Here is a 26631-nt window from a genome sequence, read left to right on the forward strand (position 1 = left end):
AGATAATCAATGTCAATTGGACAGCACAGAGCATGGTAGGTCTTCCTTCAACAGCCCGGGGAGTGCGTGTAAAGGCCAGTGATAATCTACTAAGGGAGATAAGACGTGTAGACAAACACTTGAAAAATACCAGGGAGGTCTGACGTGCCAGAGTCACAACAAATGTATTTGGAAAGTGCTACGGTGATGCAGTCACACTTGTTGGGATGGGGGAAGATGCTCAAGGAAATGACGGATTGCTTAGTGAATCCCTCTCCCACTTCCCGGCCCCCAAGGTCGACTCAGGCTGAGCATCCCAGGCCAGCTCCAACTCCCCCGCGGGATGGTCACACCGCTTCCAAGCCAGTTTGGAAGTGTTCGGTACTCCAGCCTTGCCTAGCTCATTCCCGGGCACCTTGAGCGTGGGCGTCCGGCCCCAGGTCCCCGGCAGCATCCACAGCGACCCGGCGGGCCGGGTCCCCGCACTAACCTGCACCCACCTACTCCGGGCTTCGCGCCGGCATTAAGTGGAAGTAGGGATGGGTAGGGAAGAGCAACTCGCAAGTTCCCAGCTTCTGGGACACCCACTCTCCTCGCTCAGGCGGCCACCCTCCGCCTCCCAGCTCGCCCTCACACCACCCCACGGGAAGCTGCCCCGAGGCTTCAGGCGGCGGCGGAGCTCCGAAGCCGACCCCCACCGCAACTCCTTCCCCCCAGCCGGGAAAACCTGGCGGCCGGCGTTCTCGCGCTCACTCATCGATTGGCGCTGCCTTGCTCCTCCGGCTCCCGTCGCGGGGAACGCGGCCCCGGAGACGGAGAAAGTCCGGCGGGGGGGGCGGGGGCGGGGAGCAAGGCAGGCGGGCCAGGGGATCGCCGATCGCACGGATGGGCGCGGGTGCCGGCTCGCGCTGTCTGGCGGGTGGCGGCGGGCGCCGGCCAGCCTGTGCGGCGTGAGGCGAGGCCGGAGTCCCGCGTCTGCCGCCCGCTCGCCTCGCCTCGCCTCGCTCCGGTGCCGGCTACCCCTGCCCCCGGGAGGGCTGTCCCGCGGAGGCGGAGGGCTCTCGCGCGGACCCCGGGAGGGTGGGGCGGGGGGAGCCGGCGAGCTGCTGAGGAGGGGGCCGGAGGGAGGGAGCGCGCGCGGGCGGCGGCGGCGGCGGCCCGGCCCCTCCCCCTCCCGCCGCCGCGGAGAGCGCAGGGAGCCGCCGGGGGCTCGGCGGCGGCGGCGGCGGCGGCGGCTTCTGGCCCCGGCTCCTCCTCCTCCTCCTTCTCCTCCTCGCTCCCTCCATCTGCCGTGGTTATGGCCCGTCGCTGGAACACAAAAGAGTCTCCGCGGTGGAGGTCTGCGCTGGTCTTGCTTTTCCTCGCCGGGGTGTACGGTATGTGTCCGCGTTTCCGCGCCCCCCCTCAACCCCGCTGACAAAAAAAAAAGAAAAAGCTGGGGCGACCCGGAGCCCCGAGGCCTCCAGGACAGGGGCTCTCCGAGGAGCCGGCTAGAGACCCCGGCTGCCAGCGGGACAAAAGACCCGGCGAGGGGTGGGTGCAGCGGCAGAGGTGTCCCCCCCGACACGGAGATGCTGTGGGTCGCCTCGTCCGCCTCCAGACCCTCGGGGGTGTTGGAGAGCGGCTTGCGCGTCCCCGGAGCTGGGGGGAGCCCCCCAACCCCTCGAGAAGCTCGAGGGTGGCGAGCAGACTTCCCAATCCGGGCTGGAGGGCCCCGGAGGCCGGCTCCTTGGGAACTCGTCGCCCCTTGCACACTCCACACACGACAAAGATGTACGGTGTGGGGGAGAGAGAAAGGGAGGTCGCCCCCCGCCGCCGGCCGGGACGGTCCAGCCCCCCTCGACCCTCCCGGGCCGAGGAAGTTCTGTCCGCAGCGGAATTCCCACCGCACCAACTCCCCGCCTTCCCCAACTCGCTGGTGAAGCAGCCCGCTATTTTCTTCCTATCCCTGCACCTCGGGGGCCGAGGCTCTGCTGATCCCCCGGCATGCAAGATCCTACCCCTTACTCTGGAGCAACGCGCGGGAGAAGGCCAGAAAATCGTTTCCAGCCCTCCCTCAGTCTATCCCTCTTGGGGCGTACTTGTCTGTGCTGACTCCCGGTTCGTTTGTTGTCTCACCCATCATTGTCCGCTAACGTTGTCACTGTGGCTTTATTCCAGTCGGTGGGTTGTTATCACGTATATATGCCTTTGAGGTTAAGAGAAGGCTGAGGCTATGAACGAGGACCAAGCTTTATGTATTACACAGGGGTCAGAACAAGAGCTACATGGAATTCACTGGAAAGAAGTCATTGCTTGATAGACTTTGAGTTCCACTTCTGACTTGACTGTTCTTAGTTCCTTCAGTTGAAAAAACACTGAATCGTTGTTTCAGAGAACACCGTTAACCTTTACTTTTGGGAGTTGTGGTTTGATTTCTTCAGAGGGAAATAATTGGAAGTTGCCATTCTTAGGTAAATTTTACTTCTAAAAATTGCCGCAAACGCTTAATTCCACCCATGTAATTTACAAGGGAGCATTATCTCTTTGGAAAGCACTTATCTATAGGATTGAATGTGACCGTAACTTTTAAACACCTGAGAAATTACAGGAAATGAAGAATTTAGTGAACTGAAATGGACCTTTACTGACAACCAAGAAATTGTAGTTTTCCTGTACGGTTCACAGTGCATCACTGCTCCCTGAGCTGATTAATATATTATTATTTTTATTTGGGGGGAGTTGGTCCACATTTGATGTGGTCATTGCCAATGGTGTGCTTATTTGTGACCAGAAAACCCAGTGCAAAACTTTTGATTGTTAGTTGCATCAAGTGGCTGTGATCCCTACTTGCCTGGTGACTTGTGGGTTTGGGTCTACACCAGAGATCAATAAGCTATTATGTGTTTCTTCTAGCCTGAAGGTGGGTGTAGTTCTGTACTAGGTTTGGTGTAATGGTCTAGGAGAGAGAAGAAAGAGAGAGGCATCTTTAGTGTGATTAAGAGTGTCCAGCTTTGTCCTCTACTGTAATCAGAATTGAGTCAGTGTTGTCTGATCAGAATGGATAAACAAACAGGTTCTCTTAGCTCTGCTTTCATTAAAAGCTATGCCATTAGTGTTTGAACTAAAAGTCTTTTGGCCTCTAGGGATAAGAGGCTGTGAACCTCATAATTTTGTCTTGGTGCACAAGAATGACTTTCTAGTAGGTGCTTATCAGATATTTATGTTTGGGGAATTTGTGTTTAGTGAGAAATTGTTAGTAGGCAAAGACTGAAGCTCCTTTTTCCAACAATGTGGCATCAGATTATAAAACTAGCGAGTGATTATGTGAAGGGTTGATATACCAAGCTACACAGCAAGTTTCAAAGTATAAAGAAAAAGGAGGTAGTGAGCCAGGCGGAACATTAAACTGTGAGCAGAAATTAAAGGAGCCCTTCACTCCTTCATTGCAGTTAGGGAAAATCTCTTTATTGCTGCACTTTTTGTCCTCTTCGGTCTCTTCAGTCCTCTGTGGATTTGTATTAGAAGAAAAAAGCTGGAAGAGTAGTGTGGGAGGGGGTGTGTGTTCATATAGTAGTGAGGTTTTGTGTGTCCAATAGTTGTGACAAGTAGTAGATGCATCCTGAGAAGTACCTGTTCTGAGCCTGTGGAACAAATACACCCTGTAGTTTATGGAGCTGTCCCTTATCTACATCAAAACATGTGTTTTCCAAAAAGTGGCTTCAAAAATAATGAGAAACCTCTGTTAATGCAACTGAATATTTGGAGTAACGCTTAACTTAGACCCAGTGTGTGTGTGGGAGGGGTGGAATACAGGTGGATTGGCTATTGGGGCAGTTCCGATACTAGCCCTTCACAGAGTGACTCTTGTCTATTAAAATGTAGTCGTAAACGGCTCCAGGTTGTGCCATGAATCTTTGAAAGATTTCAAATGCCTTAAAAAATTATCTGTATTTTGGTGTTTAGTCTCTTCACATGACCAACTTCATGGACCCTGTAACTATTAAATGTGACTGTTTTAGTGGAATAGTGTGACTGTTTTCCTTCCAAGTTACTTTTCTGAATGCCCGCGCCTCATTTGAAACTCTTGATTATGATATGGAATACAGTTAATGTTTTATAGGAGTAGTTGTTCAAAGACCGATAATTATCTTCACGAGCTGCTGTATCTTAACTGCACTGAATGTTCCTGGCAGGGGAAGGTAAAGGTTGACCTCTGCCGTTGGAAGTTTGTAGGAATAAGAACAGTTAGTGAGGGCAGCTGTGAGCTTTGCTGGGCACTGTGTTGTTCAGTCGCTCAGTCGTGTCAGACTCTTTGCAACCCCATGGACTGCAGCATGCCAGGCTTCCCTGTCCTTTACTATCTCCCAGATTTGCTCAAACTCATGTGCATTGAATTGGTGATGCCATCCAACCGTCTAATCCTCTGTCTCCCTCTTTTGCTTTCTATCTTTCCCAGCTTCAGAGTCTTTTCCAGTGAGTCGGCTTTTTACTGTGTTAGGCTGGCTGTAAGGGGGGAAGGTATTTTCTCCATATCTCACATGGGGACATCTGACTGTTAGAATGCATGGAGGTTTCCCTGTCTGTCTCCTGGTCAATACAAGCTAACCATAATTTGGTAACTGTGGCGGTTCCATAACTTTTCCTTTTCCATTTCTGTTTGTTTCCCAGATCAATGTTTTTTAATCTTTATTTCCCCCTACTCAAACCTAAAATAAAAATAAAACCATAAAATACCTAAAATATTGCATTTTTTTTTTATTACTCCCAGAACAAAACAAAGTTCATGAAATAATACTTGTTGGTACCACCTGAGATTCTTGCTGATGTTTTCTAGTCTATTCTACCTCCCTTCTGTCCTGCTTCCTTCCTTCATTTACTGGCTTGGACCCACTTATCGAATACAATTCTTAATTTGTAAAATTCTGCCCTATGTGAAGCCTTAAAATGTAACTTAAAGTGTTTGTTGTATTTGTATATCATTTTACGGTAGCCTTGAAGAGTTGTAGGTGGTTGTCTTCAGTTACTTGCTCCTAGAACTTTTGAGAGCAGTGAGAACTCTTCCTGACCTATACTGACTGACTTGTGACAAAATGTTATCTTTAAATTGATTTTGAGCTCATTGTAGTCATAAGTTCTTTCTGTACACACTGCTGTTCTAGATGTTGTGGGAACATAACATATCTTGTAGTTTATGTTTAATGGGTGAATCTTTCCTAGTGAATTTTATGAAACTTTCTGCAGCATTTTATAAATTTCCAGTTTAAGGATAGATGAGAAGTTCCAATTTTAGAAAGATTGTAGAAATAACTAGAACATAAGAAAAAAAATCTAAACTGGATTTCAGTTACTTCTAAGAAAGTCAAGCTTGATTACATAAAATGTTGAATAAAACTAAATTAATTGCTTAATACTGTTTTTGTTTCTCTGATCTGAGGCATTTTTGTATTTGAGGTTTCTTTGTTGTTTATTCTTTTGTCATATCAATGAAATTATAGTTAAAAGAATGAAAGGTAAAAAGGAAATGAAAGGTAAAGATACATTTAATATAGATGAGATTTATGTAGATTTAAATAGAAAATGTTTTATTTTAGAATAAGTTCTAATCCTGTTCGAGCTGCAAGTATTTATAGGTAAGGAAGGTTGTTCTAAGCTTAGGAGTTGAGGTTGAATTAATGATTTCCAGTTTCTCAGATTACTTTTCCTTCCAGTTTCTTAATTTCTCTTCATTTTCTCCTCACCCCATCCTGTCCTTTGTGACAGGGGTGAGTAAGATGTATCCTACTTATCCCTCATTTTCTAAGGTGCAAGACTGGATCCTACAAATACCAGTTACCAGTCTGTCTGTTCGAATGCATGTCGTTAGTCTTTTCAAGTAGGTGCAACAGTAGATGTATATGTAGATAGATAGGTCTGTCTGTCTGTCTCTTTAGTGTCAGTACAGAATTAGCTTAGGGAATTCTTCATCTCCAAAGTATAGAAGGAAGGGAAGGAAACTAACGTCTACTAAATTAAGTTCAGATACTGTGCTTGGTCTTCATTCAATGCCCGTTAATCTTCATTAGGTCTCATTTAGATATCCTACAAGGTATTATTATTATTATTATTTTTTATGTAGAATCTAAGAGAAGTTGTGCCTTGTCTAAGCTCATACCACTAGGAAACAATAGAACTGAGACTAAAGCTTAATCCTGTCTCTCTCTTCGCTCACTCATTCATTTAGCAAATATTTCTGGAGTACTTACTTGCAGTATGTAACACATGACAACCTGGTGAACATGGTTTCTGCCCTCGTGGAGCTTATAGTCTAGTGAATAACTTGTGTGCTCTTTAACAAAAACAAACAAGGGTCAGAGACAGTGAATAACACACAGAGTAGTTAGAGGAAGCCATCATTGTAGAGAATAGGAGACCTGAAGGATAGCTAACCATGTTATGATTGGGATAGGAGAGCTTTGCACAGGGAAACAACCCATAAAGGTCCAGACCTGCAAAAGAGCTGATGTGGAAGAGCTGGTGTGTTGCAGGTAAAGAAATAAAACCAGTAGCTGGAACACAATGGTCGTAAGGGTGATGAGGTGAGTTTAGACTCTCAGGCGGGAGCTCAGGGTGTTGGAAACCAACATAGAGAGTTTGGGCTTGTTTTAAGTGTAACTTATTGACACAGTTTAAGTGACATAATGTGATTTATGTTTTGAAGCAGTAGCCTTTGCCGCTGTGTGAATTGTTGAGAAGTAGGAGAAGGCGGTGGCAACCCACTCCAGTACTCTTGGCTGGAAAATCCCATGGACGAGGAACCTGGTAGGCTGCTGTCCATGAGGTCACTAAGAGTCGGACATGACTGAGCGACTTCACTTTCACTTTTCACTTTCATGCATTGGAGAAGGAAATGGCAACCCACTCCAGTGTTCTTGCCTGGAGAATCCCAGGGACGGGGGAACCTGGTGGGCTGCTGTCTATGGGGTCGCACAGAGTTGGACACGACTGAAGCGACTTAGCAGCAGCAGCAGGCAAGGGCAGAAGTAGGATGATAGGTTTTGGCCGAGAGACACAGGAGCTTGGACTGAGGTGGTAGCGGTGGATAGAAGGAAGAGTATGGATTGCCTTTTGATAGGGAAGAAAGGGGTACTTTCTGTCTTGCCGAAAGAGGGAAGGGATCCATAGGTTTGGAGGTAGGGTGATGGAGAATTAACAGAACATGAGATCATCCGGTGAGAGTGAAGAAAAGAGCTGAGAGGTTGAGGGTCGTTTCTGTTTCCGTGATTCAGTAAATCAGTGTCAGTGTAGACCCTAGGAAGTTAAGTTTCTGTTTTTTAATCTAGAAAAGAGAAGGCTAAAAACATCCAGTGCAAGAAAGTATATTGTGAAAAGTTGTGCAACACAGACCCTGGGAGTGGGCTTAGATTAAAGTTAAAAGGGGAGAGGCTCAAGAAGTCTTTTATGGAGAACTCAGTTCTAAGGAGTGTCATTTTTGTTGATGAAGTAAGTACAGAACAAAACTTCCTACAGTGTTTTAAAAGTGTTTCAGGCAGAAAATAAAGGGTAGAACAAATGTTAAATTTCAAGGTCTTTTTGCCCAAGTTAAACACTTTCTACTAAGTGATCAATTAAAGATTGTTGTTTATCTTAGGAGAGTCAAGAATACATTGGTGGATCAGATAACTTCGGAGTTTTTGGGAAAATAAAATTGCCTTTTACCTTCCCTGCCCTAGACTGAATAGTTTATTTGCAGAAGATATAACTTTAGAGGGTCCCACAACTTCAAAATAAATGAAACCTACTGAACAGTTTTTTAGTTCTTGAATATTTGATAACTGAGACCAAATAGTTTTCTTCTTCTTGAATATTTGATAACTCATTTCCCTGCTAGTGTTACTTTGGTGAAGACATGAAATTGTTGTGCATTCATGCTTTTACCACTGCATAAAAGTAACTTGATACTTACCTTGAAAACACTTCCATTTCAGTTTTTAGAGCTGGGACATGGTGCTAATCTTTTCATGTTAAGTGGAGCACAGTAGGATGTGTCATAGTTGGAATGTACCATTCAGATGTAATTATCTGACTTAATTTCATTGATGGTTAAGCTATCTTTTAAGTTTTAGTAAGTTGGAGAAGACATGAATCTTTTTGTCTGGCATATTCTGAAATAGAATTCAGATTCTTGGATTTATTATTGCCTGTTCCAATGACACCAAAACCTTTTACAGAGAGAATACAGAAGTCCTTTGCAAAAAGATGCCTCATTTAAATCCTCAAAATAACTCTGAAGTGGGTATTATTAGAAGAAACTGAAGCTTTGAGAACAGTGATTTTGCCTAAGGTTCACATCTCTTTACTGCTGTTCTCTTCACATAGAGACCCGTTATTGTTTAATCTCCGTTATTGTAACAGTCCCAGCTAGTCTTGAGTCTTATCCTGATTCACTCATATCACACAGAGCAGCCACAGAGGGACTCTTCTGAAGTGAGGATATGATTACATAACTTTCTTGCTTAAAACCTACTAGTAGTTCCCTTTTCTTAAAATAGAAGCATCACTAGGCCCTTCAGGATCTAGCAGATTCTCCCTTTCTTGTCTCCTGTCACTTCCTCCACCACGCCCCTCCCCACCACCGTGTTCCTGCTGCGCTACACTGAGCACACAGTGAACACGGGTCTCTGTCTCCTGGCCTTTGCACACACTGCTCTTTGCCTGGTTTTATCCGCCTTCCTCCACCACTTTCTTCTCCACGTGGACTACCGCTATCCTTCGGCTTGCTTTTTGATGTTATCTCCTTTGGGAGATCTCTCCTGGTTGCTATAGACTAGGTGCCCGTTACCTAAGCTTCTCAGATTGTTCTTAATATATGCAAATTTGATATTTTCCTGTTTTACTTCTCCCCCTGGAGCAGCGCTGCCTAACAGATGTATCATGTGAGCTTCAAGTGTAAGTCATACACATGGTTTTAAACTTTCTAGCATCAACAGTAGAAAAAAAAGGTGAGATTAGTGTTAATAATGTATTTAATAGATCTAAAATATTTCGATGTGTAATTGATATAAAATTATTAATGAGATATTCTGCATTATGTTTTTCATACTAAGTCTTTACAATCTAGTGTAAATTTTATTCTTATAGTTCATCTCAATTAGATTAACCATATTCAAATGCTTAATAGCCACTTTGAAAACAGTATCCGTTATAAACAAGCCCTGTGATCCAGCAGTTCCGCTCCTGATACAAACTCAATAGATTCAAGGATGTCACGTGCATCAGAAGACATGTTCGAGGATATTCATAGCATCCTTACTTGCTTTAATTCCAGACTAGAAACAGCCCATATGTCCATCAGCAGTAGAATGGATGAATAAGTTATGGTGTGCAGTATATTCACATAAGGGAAAACTGTACACCAGCAGTTTAAACTTCTGGGACTTGGGGCTCCACAATTATTTTATTTTTTTACATGGGGTGGGCAGGGGTGATGTCGCTGCTGCCGCTGCTCTTCGCTCCCACTCCCACCTGTTTTAAGTAAAGTTGCTCAGTCTTGTCTGACTCTTTGTGACCCCACGGACTGTAGCTTACCGGGCTCCTCCATCCATGGGATTTTCCAGGCAAGAGTACTGCAGTGAGTGGGGTGCTATTTCCTTCTCCAGAGGATCTTCCCGACCCAGGGATCAAATCCAGATCTCCCACATTGTAGGCAGACGCTTTACTGTCTGCGCCACCAGGGATGTCCTCCACTCCCACCTGAGGGCTCCACAATTACTGAGGGACTCAAAGAATTTTTTTATATGACAGAAATAGATGTTTTTAAATAATATGATAAACTTGAAAAAGAAACCCCATTACGTGTGACCTTAAGTGGCATACGATTTAAAAATACATAAAATGACAACTAAAATTTCCCCCAAAAAAGTTAAATAAGAATGATGTTGCTATACATTTTTGCAAATCACTATAATGTCTGGCTTAATAGAAGACAGCTGATTTCTCATGTCTTCCTCTGCAGTCAGTCTGTTGTGACATGTTTTGCTTGAGGTATAGGAAGAATAGCTGGCTTCACATAGATAACTGTGTGAGAAGAATTTTAGTAGCTTTTTCAGATAAATGTGAATATTTGATGCTGCACCAAGACTTGAGAAGTAGTAGCTTTTTAAAGTTTAGTTGCAACGTGGAATCTGAAATCAAATTAGTGAACTCTCTGTATTCTGTAAAACTCTGAAAGGGTCTTGAAAATTTCCAAGAGTCCACTGACTGCACTTTGAGAACAGCTTGCTCTCATTACAAGAACAAATAGAAAAAAACAAAAGTTTTAAAAAGAAGGAAAAGAATCAAACCACTGCTGCAGGTAGGGTCGGTTAATTTCACATGTTGATTAAAAGAAGTTAAACACACGATTATGGCTCCTGTATGATTGCAATGTTAGAAGTTAGACTAATGTAGGAGAGTAGTTGCCTCTTGGAGTGGGGCAGAGGTGGGTAGTGATTGAGATGGGTACCAAGGAAGCTTCTGGGGGGCTGCCTAAATTTATTTCTTGACCTAAGTGGTGGTTTACACAGATGCAATTTTTTAGGTCATAACTCATGGAACTATAAACTTGCAATTAGTACATTTTTGTATGTATATTTCCAATAAAAGTAATTAAGTAATATCTTAAAAAAATAGAGTAATGCTATATAATAATATCCATAGATGATTTTCTGGTAAGGTAGATTAGTGTTTGCATTTAGTTTTTGTTCTTTTTTGTTTGATTTTCCCCCCATTGTGTGTTTGATAATTAAAAACAATTTTGGAACTCTGAAAAATTTCATATGTATTCAGAAGTAGAACACTAGTATAATTAACTTGATATACCCAACATCCAGCTTCAGCAAATGATCATTATATGGCCAGTCTTGTTTTATGCTCTCCTCCACCTATTCCCTAAACCCAAATGATTCTGAAGCAGATCCCAAATATCTAGTCTTAATAATATTTCAGTATGTATCTCTAAGATATGAATGTGAAGTATCAATAATATTTCAGTATGCATCTCTAAGATGTGGAGGCTTCCAAAAACAAAATTCGGTAAAAATCTTAGGCCCAGTACCACTAACTAATTAAAAAGTTCACAATTCCTGTCAGTACATATCTAGCCTATGGTCTTTCCAGGTGGTGCTAGTGGTAAAGAACCTGCCTGACAGTTCAGGAGACATGAGACTTGGTTCGATCCCTGGGTTGGGGAAGATCCCCTGGAGGAGGTGATAGCAACCCACTCCAGTATGCTTGCCTGGAGAATCCTCATGGACAGAGGAGCCTAGCAGGATATAGTCCATAGCATCACAAAGAGTCGGACACGACTGAAGCAATTGAGCATGCACACACATATCTAGCCATATATATTTATTGCTCTAGTTGTAATAAACATAAAGTTTCAGAAACTGTTTGAATCAGGATCCAGATAAGGTCCTTACTCTGTGGTTGAGATCTGTTCAGTCTTTAGTGTTAATAGTTCCCACCCCCCACCTTTTTTTTTTTTTCCAAAATGTTAAGTGTGATGTTTGCTATAGGTTTTTGATCAACTCTCAATCAAATTGAAGCTACTACATGAGTTCCTATATGAAATAAGTTTCTGGGAATAGACATTTAATTTTGACACTTAAGAGTTATTACTTCTGAAATGATCATAAGTTATTTATGAGGGCCAGAAATTATACCTAACATAATACAGGACAGTACTTGTTGAATAAATGAATTTGTTTATCCATGAATGGAGTAAATTACATTCATGTGAACTACTGAGGTTCAGGTAGTTCAGCGTTGAACTCCTTTTGCATTTATGAGATAGACCAGGACAAGTTGGTGATGATAGATTATCTTTTAATCTGCTGGAATACATTTACTAATTTTTGAAGGCTTTGTGTTTGTATCTATGATGTCAGTTTATAGTTACTGCAAACTTTCTAACTCCCTCCACCCCTTTTCTTTCTCTTGTAAGCTGACTTTCTCCTCTGGTCTTTTTTTCATTTTTTCACATCTGTTAATCTATTCTTCTAGATCCACTTATAACAGATTACACCTTTTAAAACTGATTTCAGCTGTCAGGAACAGTGTAGTGTTTCAGTTGCAGTTAGGGAGGAAGAGGAAGAGTTTAGGACCTGTATAGCTACAGTCACAATAAGAAAGCAAAAATGAACAACCATGTTCTGCTGACAGGAGAAATGTTTTCATTCCTAGTGCAGATAGACTTTTGTTTCACTAAGCAAGATAATAGAGATGAGCCTGTGAGAGGTCAGCCTCTTCTTAGGAATGAGCCTTATGACCAAAGAAGCAAGTAAGATACTTTGGTGGAGATGGACTGGTTCCACAAGAAGAATTCCACCCGAAGGTGGGGTCTGTGGAATAAAATGGAGATGCTGAATGCAGACTGAGTTCAAATCCAGGGATAGGACCACTGTGTTCTGCCAGAGGGGCACTTCTAGTCTGTGGGGGATGATTATACTTTAAGACCAGACTTATTTGCTCAAAAGGTAACAGCCATAGAATTAACCAAAATGTGGCCCCAGAACTGTGTAAGCCATGACCTTGTGGTGTCCCGCACGTGATTACTTGTATGTAAGAGTATCCACACTGGTACCGAGGGTGGAAGATGGAATGAGAGCCTCCTGTTTGTGCTGCTGTAGTAGAATCGCTGCACAGACTTTAGGTTCTAATGTCAGTGAGTAAGGCTAAAGTGCAGATCTTCAAAAACTCCCTGAAATCATCTTCAGGCATAGCATACATGTTTTACAATATTCAGTGCTCAATAGCATACTTTCCTTAAGTCCAAACATCCAGTTTTCTCTCTGGCACTGGTACAGAAATTTTTTGAGCACCAGATGAAATGGTTGTATTTAGAGGCCATGTGAAAAATGTGAGTGAGTGTAGGTAAAATTGCATAAATTCAGTCTGAAGAGGATTCAGCTCCACATTACTTTTCCCACTGCGTTACAACAAAAAACTGAGTGCTTAATTTGATTGAAGTATGTGGATGTGTTACAGAGAATTCAAATTAAGATACATAATTTATTTCCCACTTTTTATTTATTTTGTTTATTTTTTAAAAAAATTATTCTTTCGTTTCCCTGACCTAAGTAGGGGTCTAGCTACAACAGAATTTAAAATAATAGAAGTTATGGTTTTTTTATAAGTTCTTTTTAGAACTGTACTCTGCAATTATAAGGGCATGGTACTTCTGGAGAATATATTTTTTCAATTCCTACCTCTTTGAGTCAGTTTTGTTAAAAATACTAGGTCATATTTTCCTGCTGCTGCTACTGCTGCTAAGTCACTTCAGTCATGTCTGACTCTGTGCGACCCCATAGACGGCAGCCCATCAGGCTCCCCCGTCCCTGGGATTCTCCAGGCGAGCGCACTGGAGTGGGTTGCCATTTCCTTCTCCAATGCATGAAAGTAAAGAGTGAAAGTGAAGTCACTTAGTCGTGTCCAACTCTTAGCGACCCCATGGACTGCAGCCTACGAGGCTCCTCCGTCCATGGGATTTTCCAGCCAAGAGTACTGGAGTGGGGTGCCACTGCCTAGAATATTATCATTTCAACTCTATTTCCATATTTGCTTTAAAGTTATAAGTAATGTGCTCTCAACAATATTTTCTATGTGTGTCCTGGCTTTCTTTTTTGTCCCTTAGTTTTTTTATCTTGGTCTTTTTATTCTGGAATTTAAAGATTCTTCAATTTAGTCTTCTCAGTTTTAACTTTCTACAGTATAGTTGTTTATAATATAGAAATGTCTAATTCCTCAGCTTAGTCTTAAAAGTTATAATTGTCTGTCATACATATGTAAAATAGTTGCCTTTACAAATCATCTTTCCTGTTTATAATATGATGATTTTTTTTCAGTTAGCTGTGAAACTGGTTTTTGCCTTTTCCCCTCTCCCACAGACGGTAGAGACTTTCTACTGTCTACCTTTCCCCTTCTGCTTGCACCCCTGCTCCTGAGAAGATGGTAAGAACTGTATGTAGGTCCTTTTCTTAGAAACTAATCCACATATGCACAGTCGTAGAAAACGGCGTATGTGATGCTGTGTGATTCCAGAACTCCTTAAAGCTTGTTCATGACCCCCAATAGCGTTGTTCTTGAACCAGCTGCATTGGTACCATCTAAGAAGCTTGTTATAAATGCAGAATCTCAGGCCCTGCCCTAGATGCTGAATTAGACTCCATTTTAACAAGATCCCCAGGTGATTTCTTTCATATTCAGGTTTGAGAAGCACTGTTGCAGGAGATTAGAGACTTCTGTAGTGTTGTGATGTGATCTATATTGATGGTTTTATTCTTTATATCTGTCAGCTTGGAAATACACACATGCACACACACACATATGTATCTAGATTACACTTACGAGAGATATCATATGGTATTTGTCTTTGTCTGACCTCTTTCACTTAACATAATGCCGCCCATGTTTCATTAAAGGCAAGATTTCATTTTTTCTTGATGAATAATATTCTGTCATATATATCACAATTTCTTTATCCATTTATTTATTGACAGATACTTAGATGTTTCCATAGCTTGAATATTGTAGATGCTACAGTGAACGTAGTGGTTCATATATATTTTAGAGTTAGTGTTTTCACTTTTTTCAGATAAATGCCCAGAAATGGAATTGAATAGATCATGTGATAGTTGTAATTTTAACTTTTTGAGGAACCTCCATACTGTTTTCCATGGTGTGCACTAAATTACATTTCTGCCAACGCCACACTAGAGATTCCTTTCTCCACTTTCTCACCTACATGTGTTATTTCTAGTCTTTTTAATAATAATAATGTTGGTGGGTATGAGGTATATCTCAGTGTGGTTTTTTATTTGCATTTCTCTGATGATTAATGAGGTTAAGTATCTTGTCATGTACCTGTTGGCCATCTGTATAAAATATCTACTCAAACTCTCTGCCCATTTTGTAATCTGAGTGTCTGGAGTTTTTGTTGTTGTTGTTGAGTTGTTTGAGCTTTTTATATATTTTGGATATTGGCACCTTATCAAATATGTGATTTGCAAATATTTTCTCCCATTCAGTAGGTTCCTTTTTCATTTTATTGATGGTTTCCTTTGCTTTGCAGAAGCTTTTCATTTGATATAGTCCTACTTCTTTATTTTTGCTTTTGTTACTTTTCCTTTTGGTGCCAGATTTTAAAAAAATTGTCACCGAGATGTATCAAGGAGCTTAGTGCCTGTATTTTCTTCTAGGAGTTTTATGGTTTCAGGTCTTAATGTTCAGATTTTTAATTCATTTTGAATTAATTTTTGCATATAGTGTAAGGATAGAGGTCCATTTTCATTTTTTTTTGCATGTGGCTGTTCAGTTTTCCCAACACCTTGATTGAAGAGACAGTTCTTTTCCCATTGTATATTCTTGGCTCTTTTGTTGTAAATTAATTGATTGTACATGGATGGGTTTATCTCTGGGCTCTATTTCATCCCATTGATCCATGTGTCTGTTTTAATTACTATAGCTTTGTAATATAGTTTGAAATCAGGGAATGTGATGCCTCCAGCTTTGTTCTTCTATCTGAAAATTACTTTAGAGTTTTCTTTTTCTTTTTTCTTTTAGATATTGTGTCTGGCGTGTCATCAGAAGTACTTTAAAAAGAATTGTACCTTGATTAACTAAATCGTACATAGCTAATTAAAGTAGGAATATGTTGAAAAAGTCACAAAACAATACAATATTTGAATAGCAAGCTCTGCTATATGAACTAGTAGGAGACAAGGAGGGAAAGATTTATAAACTCGCTCTATGTTTGTAACAATAGCAAACATATAGCAGTTACTGCATACCAGGCAATATTCTAATCACTGTGTTTGTATATGTATGCACATACACTCACTCACTTCTCATAACAACCCTGACAAGCTTAGATGCTGTTATTATTTGCATTTCACATATAAGGAACCAGAGACACAGAGAAGTATTTCAGCAAGATCACATAATTAATAAGTAGAAGAGCTTGGATTTGAACCCAGATAGTATGGCTCAAGAGTTGGTGCTCTTAACTTTTACAGTGTGCAGCTGCTTTGTAGTTCTACTCTGAGACTTCCCTAAACTCAATGCAGTTTATATACAAACTGATTAATTCCTGATATATTTGCTTTTTTTAATTTATTACTAGAACTCGTCTGTTTGTGATGCTTATAGATGAGCCACAGATGCCAGATCATTAATGTTTTCTGAATTAATTTAGGTTTGCTATTAATTGAGATCTCTAAATGGCAAGATGTTGGATTATTGGATTTTATGCCGCATACCCTCAAGGTTTGTTGTGAGCATATTAAATAACTTATGCAAATACTTCTATATACAATATTAATTTTAGTTCTTCCTCAGTAGATGGACAAGAGATAATTTATAGAAATGGTAATTGGATGGCTATTAAAATTAGAAACAAAAATTAATTTCACAGAGAAATACAAATAAATACCACATGCTAATTTAGTAAATATGTAAAAGTCAGAGTGTTCTGTTAAGTGTTCAAAATGTTCAATACATAAGTGTTCAAGTATTCAAGACATAAAAATCAAAATGTGGTTAGGGTGCAAGGAAATGAGCATTCATACGTGACTAGCAGAAATGGTATCTCTGGCTGATGAGTTTATTAGTATTACTTGACATATATCATGGGCTTTTCCATATCACTTTTCTTCATAGACTATTTCTCTAATGTTGAATGTTAGATTGTTTATAGTTTTTTTCACATTTATAAATACTGTAATTGACATGCTTTAAATTTATCTAAATTTTAAAATTATTTTCTTAATGGTTAAGCCATAAAAGTAGAATTATTGGGTCAAAGGTTGTAGTATTTTCAAAGTTCTCATTAAAATAGTACCTGATTGTTACTGAGTTTTCATCATATGCAAACCATGGCTGAACCATGGCTGAGCACTGAAGAATTGATGCTTTTGAACTGTGGTGTTGGAGAGGACTCTTGAGAGACCCTTGGACTGCAAGGAGATCCAACCAGTCTGTCCTAAAGGAATCAGTCCTGAATATTCTTTGGAAGAACTGATGTTGAAGCTGAAACTCCAATACTTTGGCCACCTGTTGCGAAGAGCTAACTCATTGAAAAGACCCTGATGCTGGGAAAGATTGAAGGCAGGAGGAGAAGGGGACGACAGAGGATGAGACGGTTGGATGGCATCACCGACTCAACAGGCATGAGTTTGAGTAAACTCCGGGAGTTGGTGATGGACAGGAAGGCCTGGCGTGCTGCAGGCTGTGGGGTCAAAGAGTAAGACACGACTGAGCGTCTGAACTGACTGACTGACTGAAGCATGGCTTTTAATGCCGTAGATGTAAAATTATTTAATCTTTATACTAATACTATAAGATGGACCCTATTTTAACTCTGTTTTATAGAAAACTCAGCCATAGAGGAATTAAATAATTTCTTAAAATCACACAATTAGAGGTAGGGTTTGTTTCCCAGAAAGAGTATACTACTTTAAGCTTCTGCCCTTGAATTCAAGATTATATTTTTTTATTATCAGTGAAACGTTGTAATAACAGCACAGTAGCATTGATCACAACTAGAACTCTATCATGGTAAATACCATTCCTAACTGAAAGGATCCAGGGATTATGGAAGAGTGGCTGATTTCATTCTGGGGCAGAAAATGCCAAGAGATGAGCCTGGGACATTCTGTATATCAAAAAAGCAAGAAAACTCTCAAAGACTAGTTAGTGGTTCATGCCAAAAGGACACAGGGACCAATGTAAAGAGACTCCCATTGACCAAAGATGAGAGAACTTAAGTACCAAAAAGAGTAATAAAGACAGCTGATCAAATATAGAAAACTCGTTGGTTCATAACAACAGACTCGTAATAAGACACACACCAGTACAAGTTACCAGATACCAGAGGTAAAAAATAGGGCATTAACTCCATACTCTGAAAATAAGCCATTATAAGCAAAGAATTAAGGTTTCGTCCTCCCTTTTTCTCTGTATGAACTGTGTTTCAGGGTAAGCGAATAACATTCGTTGAGGGAAAGTTCTTTATAAAAATTTAGCTAATGAATGTATAAAGAATGGCAGGATTAGAAAATCATTTTCCACTCTAATGAAATAATATATTCAGGCTGTGATCATCAGTAAATGAAACTATTAGACAAACGTCATGTGGGAACCTTACAGTGGAAGCATCAGGCTGCCCTACCTGGACCTGTCGATTAATCTCAGACTGATGAGAAGTCTGCAGGCAGACAGTATGCTGCAGGGGTACGTATAAAGCAAACAGCACCCTCTGAAGGAGAATTCCAGCCAAAAATGTTGAACCTGCGTGAAATCAGGCTTCTGCAGCAGGGGTTAGCAAATTATGGCCGTTGAGCCGAATCCAGCCCACTGCGTGTTTTTTGTTTTTGTTTTCTCATAATGTCTTATTGAAATACAGCCTCTCTGATGCATGTAAGTCTCGTTTTTGGCTCTTTCATGCTGTAGTGATAGAGCTGAGTAGTTGTGACCGAGACTGTATGGCCACAGAGCCTAAAAATGTTTGTTATCTCACCTTCCTTACAGAAAAATTTGTCTGGCCCTTGAGATAGATGAACAAAGTTAAGTGACACCAAAAGGAAGTGACACCACAGAATATGAGCCTGTAGCAGGACAACTGATCCGGTTTCTGTAACAAGTCAGTGGCATGGAAAGTAAGGGAGTATCACTGTGGGCTATGAGACTGAAACACACTCACAAATGAAATGTGGAGATGTTTGGATCCTGCTCGAAATAAGCCAGCAGTAAGAATACATTTATGAGACAGCCAGGGAAACCTGATAATGACCTGGCTGTGTTCAGCGATACCAAGAATAATTATTAATTTTGTTAAAATAAGTGCATGGTAGTTGGTAAGAGACTGTTTATATTTTTAGAAATGCATATTGATGTATATAGAAGTAAAATGATATATGGAATATATTTTAACATACTTCCCAAAAAGAAGAAAGGAAGTACCAAAAGCAGACTCACACTCAAGACTCTTTGATACCAAGACTCATACACTTTTTACCATATCATCATGCTGTAATATACTTTCTATAATAGATTTTAGTATATGGTCTTCTGGGTTGCTTTTAACAACTACTAACCTGTCTTTTTCTAAATTCCCTCATCTCTTGGAATCCTTGGCAATATAAGTGCAACTTGATTTTCTCCTATTTCATTATATCTATAGACATCAGTAACCGAGGAACAAGAATAGATACATTTACATTGCATAATTGTTTAAAGATATGTGAAAAGAATAATCTTCCAATTCATATAGGATACTTCTATGGGAAAATGCCTAGTTGACAGGATAAACTGCAAGTTACTATTTTAAGATTCTGTGAAAGAATAGGTAAGTTATGAGATGAGCTCTGGTAGATATGGGTGAGAAGCTAGCCACTTGCTCAGAGGGAAAAAGAGAATTCTTTAAATATATCTATTAGATTGATGGTCTCTAAGCTGTTAAGAACTCAGGAGTCATTGAAGATCAAAAATGGTAAAAGCATCATGCTTTTGACTTGATGTCCTCTCTTGCTGACCTGCAAGTCGCTAATGCTAATAGAGTCCCTTACAATCTAAAGACAGAAGATGCTCAAGAGCTTTGAGTAGTCATTTGCTAATATTTTCCATTTTGAAGTACAGTTATAAGAAATAGCTTTCTAAAGCCTGTTGTCCAAGTAGACAGTTATATCCAAAATCTCTTTTTCCCTTCCTCTCTTTCTAACTTCATTCACTAATGGAAAAAAAATGCCTGTCTTCTGCTCTATTTCTTCATCCTTTTCCTTCTTTACTCTTACTCTGAGCAAACTACAACATGAAAACCAAATGGCTATTTGTACAAGGGATGTTCCATGCTTAATTTCAAAATCTGGAATTTTGATTCTTTAAATGAACAGCTACTGAAATTTCACTCTGTCAGAAACTAAGAGATAGGTTTTGGGAAATAGGAAGGCAGGGAGAAAGAGAATGAAAAGGAAAAAGAAGAAAGAAAGGAGGGATAAGACTTTCTTCGCCTCAGGACACTCAACATTTTGGGTGTAAGATGTGCTCATAGTTCAACATCAAGATGATGTCCTGTGAAAACATCAAGAAGGACTCCTAACTCACCTGAGATGGATGGAGTTCTGTTTGCAGAATGGAGTTGAAGGAGTCCATAATAGCTTTGGAAAAGGCGTGTCTGATATGAATCTTCAGTGAAACTGTTGATGTGTGCTGGTAGCAGTGTGCTGGACTGTTGCAGACAGAGACTGTATCATGTTCAAAAACATCAGTTTCCAAAACTATATATTTAAGCTGTGTCAAAACCAGAATTTATATGTATGAAGTAAAAGCAGACCAAGAGTATTAAAAGTTAAGGGTGAAGAGATACAGAAAAGCCAGATGATAGTGGGCCTCAGAGGCTGCTTAATACATACAAGGAGTTGAACCAGTTACAGATTTATAAGCTGAAGATGCATGTTAGATATGCCTTTTCCAAAGATCTCTAGTAGCACTATGAAGAATGGATCAGAGACTGCAAGACCAGAAGTACAAAGCTTGCAAGCTAATTCATTTATTCATACATTCAGCAAATATTTATCAAATGTCTGCTGTGAGCTAGGCATCATTCTGCACTTCTGTCCTTGTGGAGCTTAGATTTAATGCAGTGAAACTAGAAAGACACAAAGTGAAGAAATCATTGACACAAAGGAAGGACTCATGAGAACTGACTGTATAGTGCAAAGGGAAAGACAGATTTGGTGAAGAAGAAATTTGGACTTACTTCCAGGTTTCTCTCTGGACAAGTGGGAGATGTTGTCATTCACCCAGGTAAGGAATACCAGAGAAGAAGATTGAAGGCAGATAAAAGAGTTCCATCTCAGACATAGTGAGTTTGAGATAGCTAGGTAATATTAAGGTAGTACTGAATTCCTGTTTGGTGGGAAGTTAAAAGACAACTTTTAGGATGGAAATAATAATAGCGGCTCCTTCATAGGGTGGTTATGAAGATTAAATGTGCTGAAGCGTGGAAATTGCTTAGACCATCATCTGGCACATATTCCAAACTCATTAGTTGCTGCTGTTTTTATTTTAAGAGTAAGGGCTTTTAGCTAGACAAATCTGCCTAAATCCTGGCAGTGCCACTAACCAGTTGTGTGGCTTTGAGCAAGTCTTTTAACCTCTTTTGAATCTAAATTTCTCTGCATGTAACATGGCATAGTATCTATTTTACATCGATGCTGTAAAGATCAGTAATAGTATATGAAAAGCAACAACCAGTGAATGTTGGGGGAGGTTGATGTCAAGAATTTGCACCTCAAGAAAATGATTCTTCTTATGGGTAAAATTTTGAGAGATAGCAGTGTGGAGCACTCAGACCTTTAAACGTATATGCTGAAGAATTTTCTAGAAAAGGAGAGGATACTGTGTCAAAAGATCTCTGAGAGATTGGGGAGATAGTTTACTAAGAGTATTTATTGGTCAAGGAAGTTGTTTTGACGGCTCAGAGAGAATAAAGGACTAATGTTTTTGAGCGAATTAGAAATAGAGCTCAGTGAAGCTTTTTTATAAAGTTATACTTCGGTAATAAATATCCAGTTGAAATGAAACCATGACTATATCGTGACATAATTCCTTGTGATTACATGATTTTCTCCAATATCAGGAAACTGGGTCCAGTGCTGATGTTTTTGAGGATTGTGTTTAATAGGTAGATCTTTCGTAATCTTTGCCACCTGAGTTTCAGACATGCACTGAGGGTAAAAACTTAGCAGGTTCAGGAGCAAATGATGGGTATGGAAGCTCCATTAGTGTAGACTGTTTCAAAGAGTTTTTGACTGAGAAAGTAAAGACCAGGATAGGAAAAAAGAAACAAGAAGATGTACTGGCAAAAAAGTTTTTCTTTTATGGATAAGAAAGACCTGAATAAAGAAAGAGGAAACAAATGAACCAGCAAGCAAGATCTTAAGGGGAAGGAAAGAAACGGGGCTAATGAGATTGCAGGATCCACTATCTGCTTTTAGGCTAACTGTTCGTTTGGGTTCTTTCGATCCCAGGATAGAGCCTCTGATAAACTTGAGAACAATCTTCCCTCCCAGTGAAATGTTCTCTGGCTTTAGACATTGCTAGAAGGAGAAACAAATCACCTGCCATCTCATCCTTCATAGATAATTGTTCTTTAGTCGCCAAATCATGTCTGACTCTGCAACCCTATGGGTTGTAGCCCACTAGGCTCCTGTGTCCGCGAGATTTCCCAGATAGGAATACTGGAATGGGTTGCCATTTCCTCCTCCAGGAGATCTTCCTGACCCAGGTGTTGAACCCACGTCTTCTGCATTGGCAGGCGGATTCTTTACCACTGAGCCACCAGGGAGGTCCCTCATAAATAATAAAGATAAGAAAAAGAACAGTGTGGTCATTTGATTTGAAAAAAACAGCTGGTGAATGTCAAGAAAAACCTAAGTCTACAAATAGTATCCCCAATGATTTTAACAATTTAGTGATTTCTTTTAAATGTTGTTAGAAGTATACTTTAAAAATTTAGATGGTTACTGGTTTTAAAATTCTGCTTCCTGTATAATTTTCCTTTAAAAGGCTCTTTTCCTGCAGTCAAATACAAATACATTAAGAATCATTTATCTTTGTTATTATTGCAGAAGCAACGCTGTTTCTATTTATGCGCTTTAGTCTGTGCATAAATGCCATAGTGCTGTTAGTGACATCAGCAAGAATAAGAAAAGTTGCAGCTACATATCCATCTTCTCATTATTGAATCTCATATATAAGAACATTTTTCAAAGTGACCTGTTGCTATGGAAGAGAACAATGAATATGTTTCAGTGTGTGTATTAAGTGGTAGTTCTTGTACTGTTTTGTCAATAATATTAAGAAAAAAGATATCATCTGTAATTGTTTTTAATTATTTTTATGAAGAAAAACTTGAAACCATAGCTGTAGAATTTTATGTTGTATTAATTTTTTTCAGAAGGTAACGTTTTAGTTCATAGTATCAATACATGTGAGTTAAAATACAAAATAATATATGCTTTAATAAGTCAAACATTATAGAAATGTATCAAGAATGAAAGCCAATCATCTCTGTCCCCCCTTCTTTCTACTTTGGGGCTGTGGTTAAGGGAGTAGAGTAATCATTGTTAGTAGGTTTTCTTTGTATCTTAACATATATTTTTCTGGCATATAACTTGGACTCACAAAATGCACCAGAGGTCACAATTTCAAGTGTTGACAAAGACCAGGAAAGTAACACAAGTTAACTTAGATGGTGTAGGATCAATGCCAGATGGCAATATAAAGTAATGGGGCTGTTGGATATCTAAAAAAAAAAACCAAATGCATACTTCTACTGAAGGAAACAAGCTCAGTAGATTTGTATGCATGAATACTTGTAGATAGTTACAAATTTTTTTTCAAGGGAAGTCAAGAAATTCAGTATCTTTTAATTAAAACTCTTATTTTAAACACTGGAATTAGGTAGTCCTGGCTTTGAGTCTGTCTCTACCATCTACTAGTTTAAAGAAACTTGCACAGTTTACCTGACCTGAGTCAGTTTCCTCATCCGTAATATGGGGATAGCAGTATCCTTAAAGTTTTAGGAGGAAGGTTAAATAGTATCTTGGGTTCAGTGCAATGCCTAATACTTACAAATGATGACCTTATAAATGCCTGTGACCATACATTGTCTGGGTGTAGAGTGTAGAAAAGGGATTCACCAGAGAGCCTATTGGGGTAATGGAGATGTGTGTCTTGATTGTGGTAATGATTACAGTACCATATATGCTTGTTAGAACTCATCAAACTGTATACTTTGGAATTAGTGAATCTTTTGCTTGTAAATTAAGCTCAACAAAGTTGCTTTTAAAAATATAACTGCCTTTCCCTTCTGTCTGTACTTCAACTTCATCAACTATTAAAATAGAGTTGACATCAAAAATCCAACATTTTTATCACCTGGCTTCTACTGTCCCTTCCCAACCCCATTCATAGGCCATCCCCACATTGCAAAAGATTTTTCCTGTTGGAAAGTCAGGAAGAAAGAAAGAAAAAAATACCTTTATTTGTTGCACTTTACTCCTGTACTAAGGTGACCATGTACTGGATTTATCTGTCTGGGTACTGTGCCTGATACATCATTTGAGTAAAACAAACCACTAGGCACTTTGCAGAAGCATTATAATATAATCAACAAACTACATAGTTCAGTAATAAACTATGAAGTTTAGTAAACCAAGAAGAAAAATTAGAAGCAAAAGCAATATACTTGTTGTTTCCTTAAATGAGAGTAAAATACATAAGTAGCAGCACACAGTGTGTATGTGAATGTGTAGATATCCTTTAAAAACTCATCCCAAGTCATTCTTTGAGGCCAGTAATACCCTGATGCCAGAAAAAGGAAACTACAGACCAACTTTCCTTACTTATGTAGATGCAAAAATCCTCTTAACAAAGTGCTGGTGAACCAAATCCAGCAATATATAAATAGGATTGTAAACTGTTACCAAATGAATTCTTCCCAGGAATGTGAGGTTCAACATAGGATGATCTGTGTGATATACCATGTTGATAGAATAAAGGACAAAAATCACAGTCATCTCAGTAGACACAAGCAATTGACAGTAACCAATACTATTTTATAATAAAAATACTTCAAAAATTAGGAATAAAAAGGAACTTCCTCAGCCTGAAAAACAGCATTTATGAAAAACCCATACTTAACAACATACTTAACAGTAAAAGACTGAAATATTCTAACACCAGGAGCAAGACAAAGATGTCCATTTGCTGTCACTACTTCTATTCATCATTGTATTGGAGGTTCTAGGCAGGCGAAATAGGCAAGGGAAAAAGGCATCTTAATTAGAAGGGGAGAAGTAAAGCTATCTCTGTCTATAGATATGACATACTGGTGTGTAAAAATCCTAAGGAATTCATAAATGCCCATGAGAGCTAATAAATTCAGCAAGATTGAAGAATATAAGAAAAATGGTTCTTATACACTAGCAATGAACAACTGAAAATCAAGTTAAGAAAATTTGATTAGCAATAGCATGAACAAGAATAAAATACTTCAGAATAAATGTAACAAAATGTAAAACTAATACTCAGAAACTACCAAATACTGTGGGGGAAATTAAAGAATATCTAGTAAATGGAAAAGGTCACTTTTCATTCCAGTCCCAAGGAAGGGGAAGGCCAAAGAATGTTCAAACTACTGCATAATTGGACTCATTTCACATGCTAGCAAAGTAATGCTTAAAATTCTCTAAGCTAGGCTTCAGCGGTACGTGAACCAAGAACAGCCAGATGTTCAAGCTGGATTTAGAAAAGGCAGAGGAGCCAGAGATCAAATTGCCAACATCCTTTGGATCACAGAAAAAGCAGGAGAATTCCAGAAGAATATCTACTTCTGCTTCACTGACAATGTAAAGCCTTTGACTATGTGGATCACAGCAAACTGGAAAATTCTTAAAGAGATGGGAATACCACACCACCTTACCTGCTTCCTGAGAAATCTGTATGCAGATCAAGAAGCAACAGTTAGAAGTGGACATGGAGCAATGGACTGGTTCAGAATGGGGAAAACAGTATGTCAAGGCTGTATATTGTCACCCTGCTTATTTAACTTATATTCAGAGTTCATCATGCAAAATGCTGGGCTGGATAAAGCACAAGCTGGAACCAAGATTACCGGGAAAAATATCAATAACCTCAGATATGCAGATGACACCACCCTTATGGCAGAAAGCAAAGAGGAACTAAAGAGCCTTTCAATAAAGAGGAGAGTGAAAAAGCTGGCTTCCAATTCAACATTCAAAAGACGAAGAGTATGGCATCTGGTCCCATCACTTCATGGCAAATAGACGGAGAAATAATGGGAACACTGACAGACTTTATTTTCTTGGGCTCCAAAATCATGTGGACAGTGACTGTAGCTGTGAAATTAAAAGACGTTTGCTCCTTGGATGAAATGACAAACCTAGACAGCATATTAAAAAGCAGAAACATAACTTTGCTGACCAAGGTCCGTATAGTCAAAGGTATGGTTTTTCCAGTAGTCATGTATGGATGTGAGAGTTGAACCATAAAGAAGGCTGAATGTCCGAGAATTGATGCTTTTGAACTATGGTATTGAAGAAGACTCTTGAGAGCCCCTTCGACTGCAAGGAGATCCAACCACTCCATCCTGAAGGAAAGCAATCCTGAATCTTCACTGGAAGGACTGATGCTGAAGCTGAAGCTCCAAAACCACCTGATGTGAAGAGCCAACTCATTGGAAATGACCCTTTTGCTGGGAAAGATTGAAGACAGGAGATGGGGATGACAGAGCATGAGATGGTTGCCTGGCATCCGTGACTCAATCACTTGAGTTTGAGCAAACTCCAGGGGATGGTGAAGGACTGGGAAGCCTGACGTGCTGCAGTCCATGGGGTCACAAAGAATTGGACGTGACTGAGTGATTGAACAACAAGAAGTACATGGAAAGATGTCCATCATATTTATGTATCTGAAGAATTAATATTGTGAGGAATTAGTATTCTCTATACTCCCCAAGTTGATCTACAGATTCAACACAATCTGTACTAAAATTTCAACTGTCTTTGCAGAATTGACAAGCTGATTTTAAAATTCATTTAGAGGAAATTATCTGTTGGTCCAGTGGTTGGGACT

General features: G+C 39.9%; 1 protein-coding gene across 2 annotated transcripts in view; it reads left to right on the plus strand.

Annotated features, from left to right (window-relative positions):
* Positions 1-1276: 1276 nt before the first annotated feature.
* The window catches only part of LRP12 (LDL receptor related protein 12), an 87848-nt gene continuing 62493 nt past the window's right edge, over positions 1277-26631 (plus strand). For both annotated transcript variants that reach the window (XM_068983934.1, XM_068983935.1), the window contains exon 1: positions 1277-1355. In XM_068983934.1, coding sequence (XP_068840035.1) covers positions 1277-1355 — 79 coding nt within the window. The remainder of the gene's footprint in view (positions 1356-26631) is intronic.

This window comes from Capricornis sumatraensis, chromosome 11 (assembly GCF_032405125.1).
Source record: "Capricornis sumatraensis isolate serow.1 chromosome 11, serow.2, whole genome shotgun sequence".
NCBI classification, from domain to species: domain Eukaryota; kingdom Metazoa; phylum Chordata; class Mammalia; order Artiodactyla; family Bovidae; genus Capricornis; species Capricornis sumatraensis.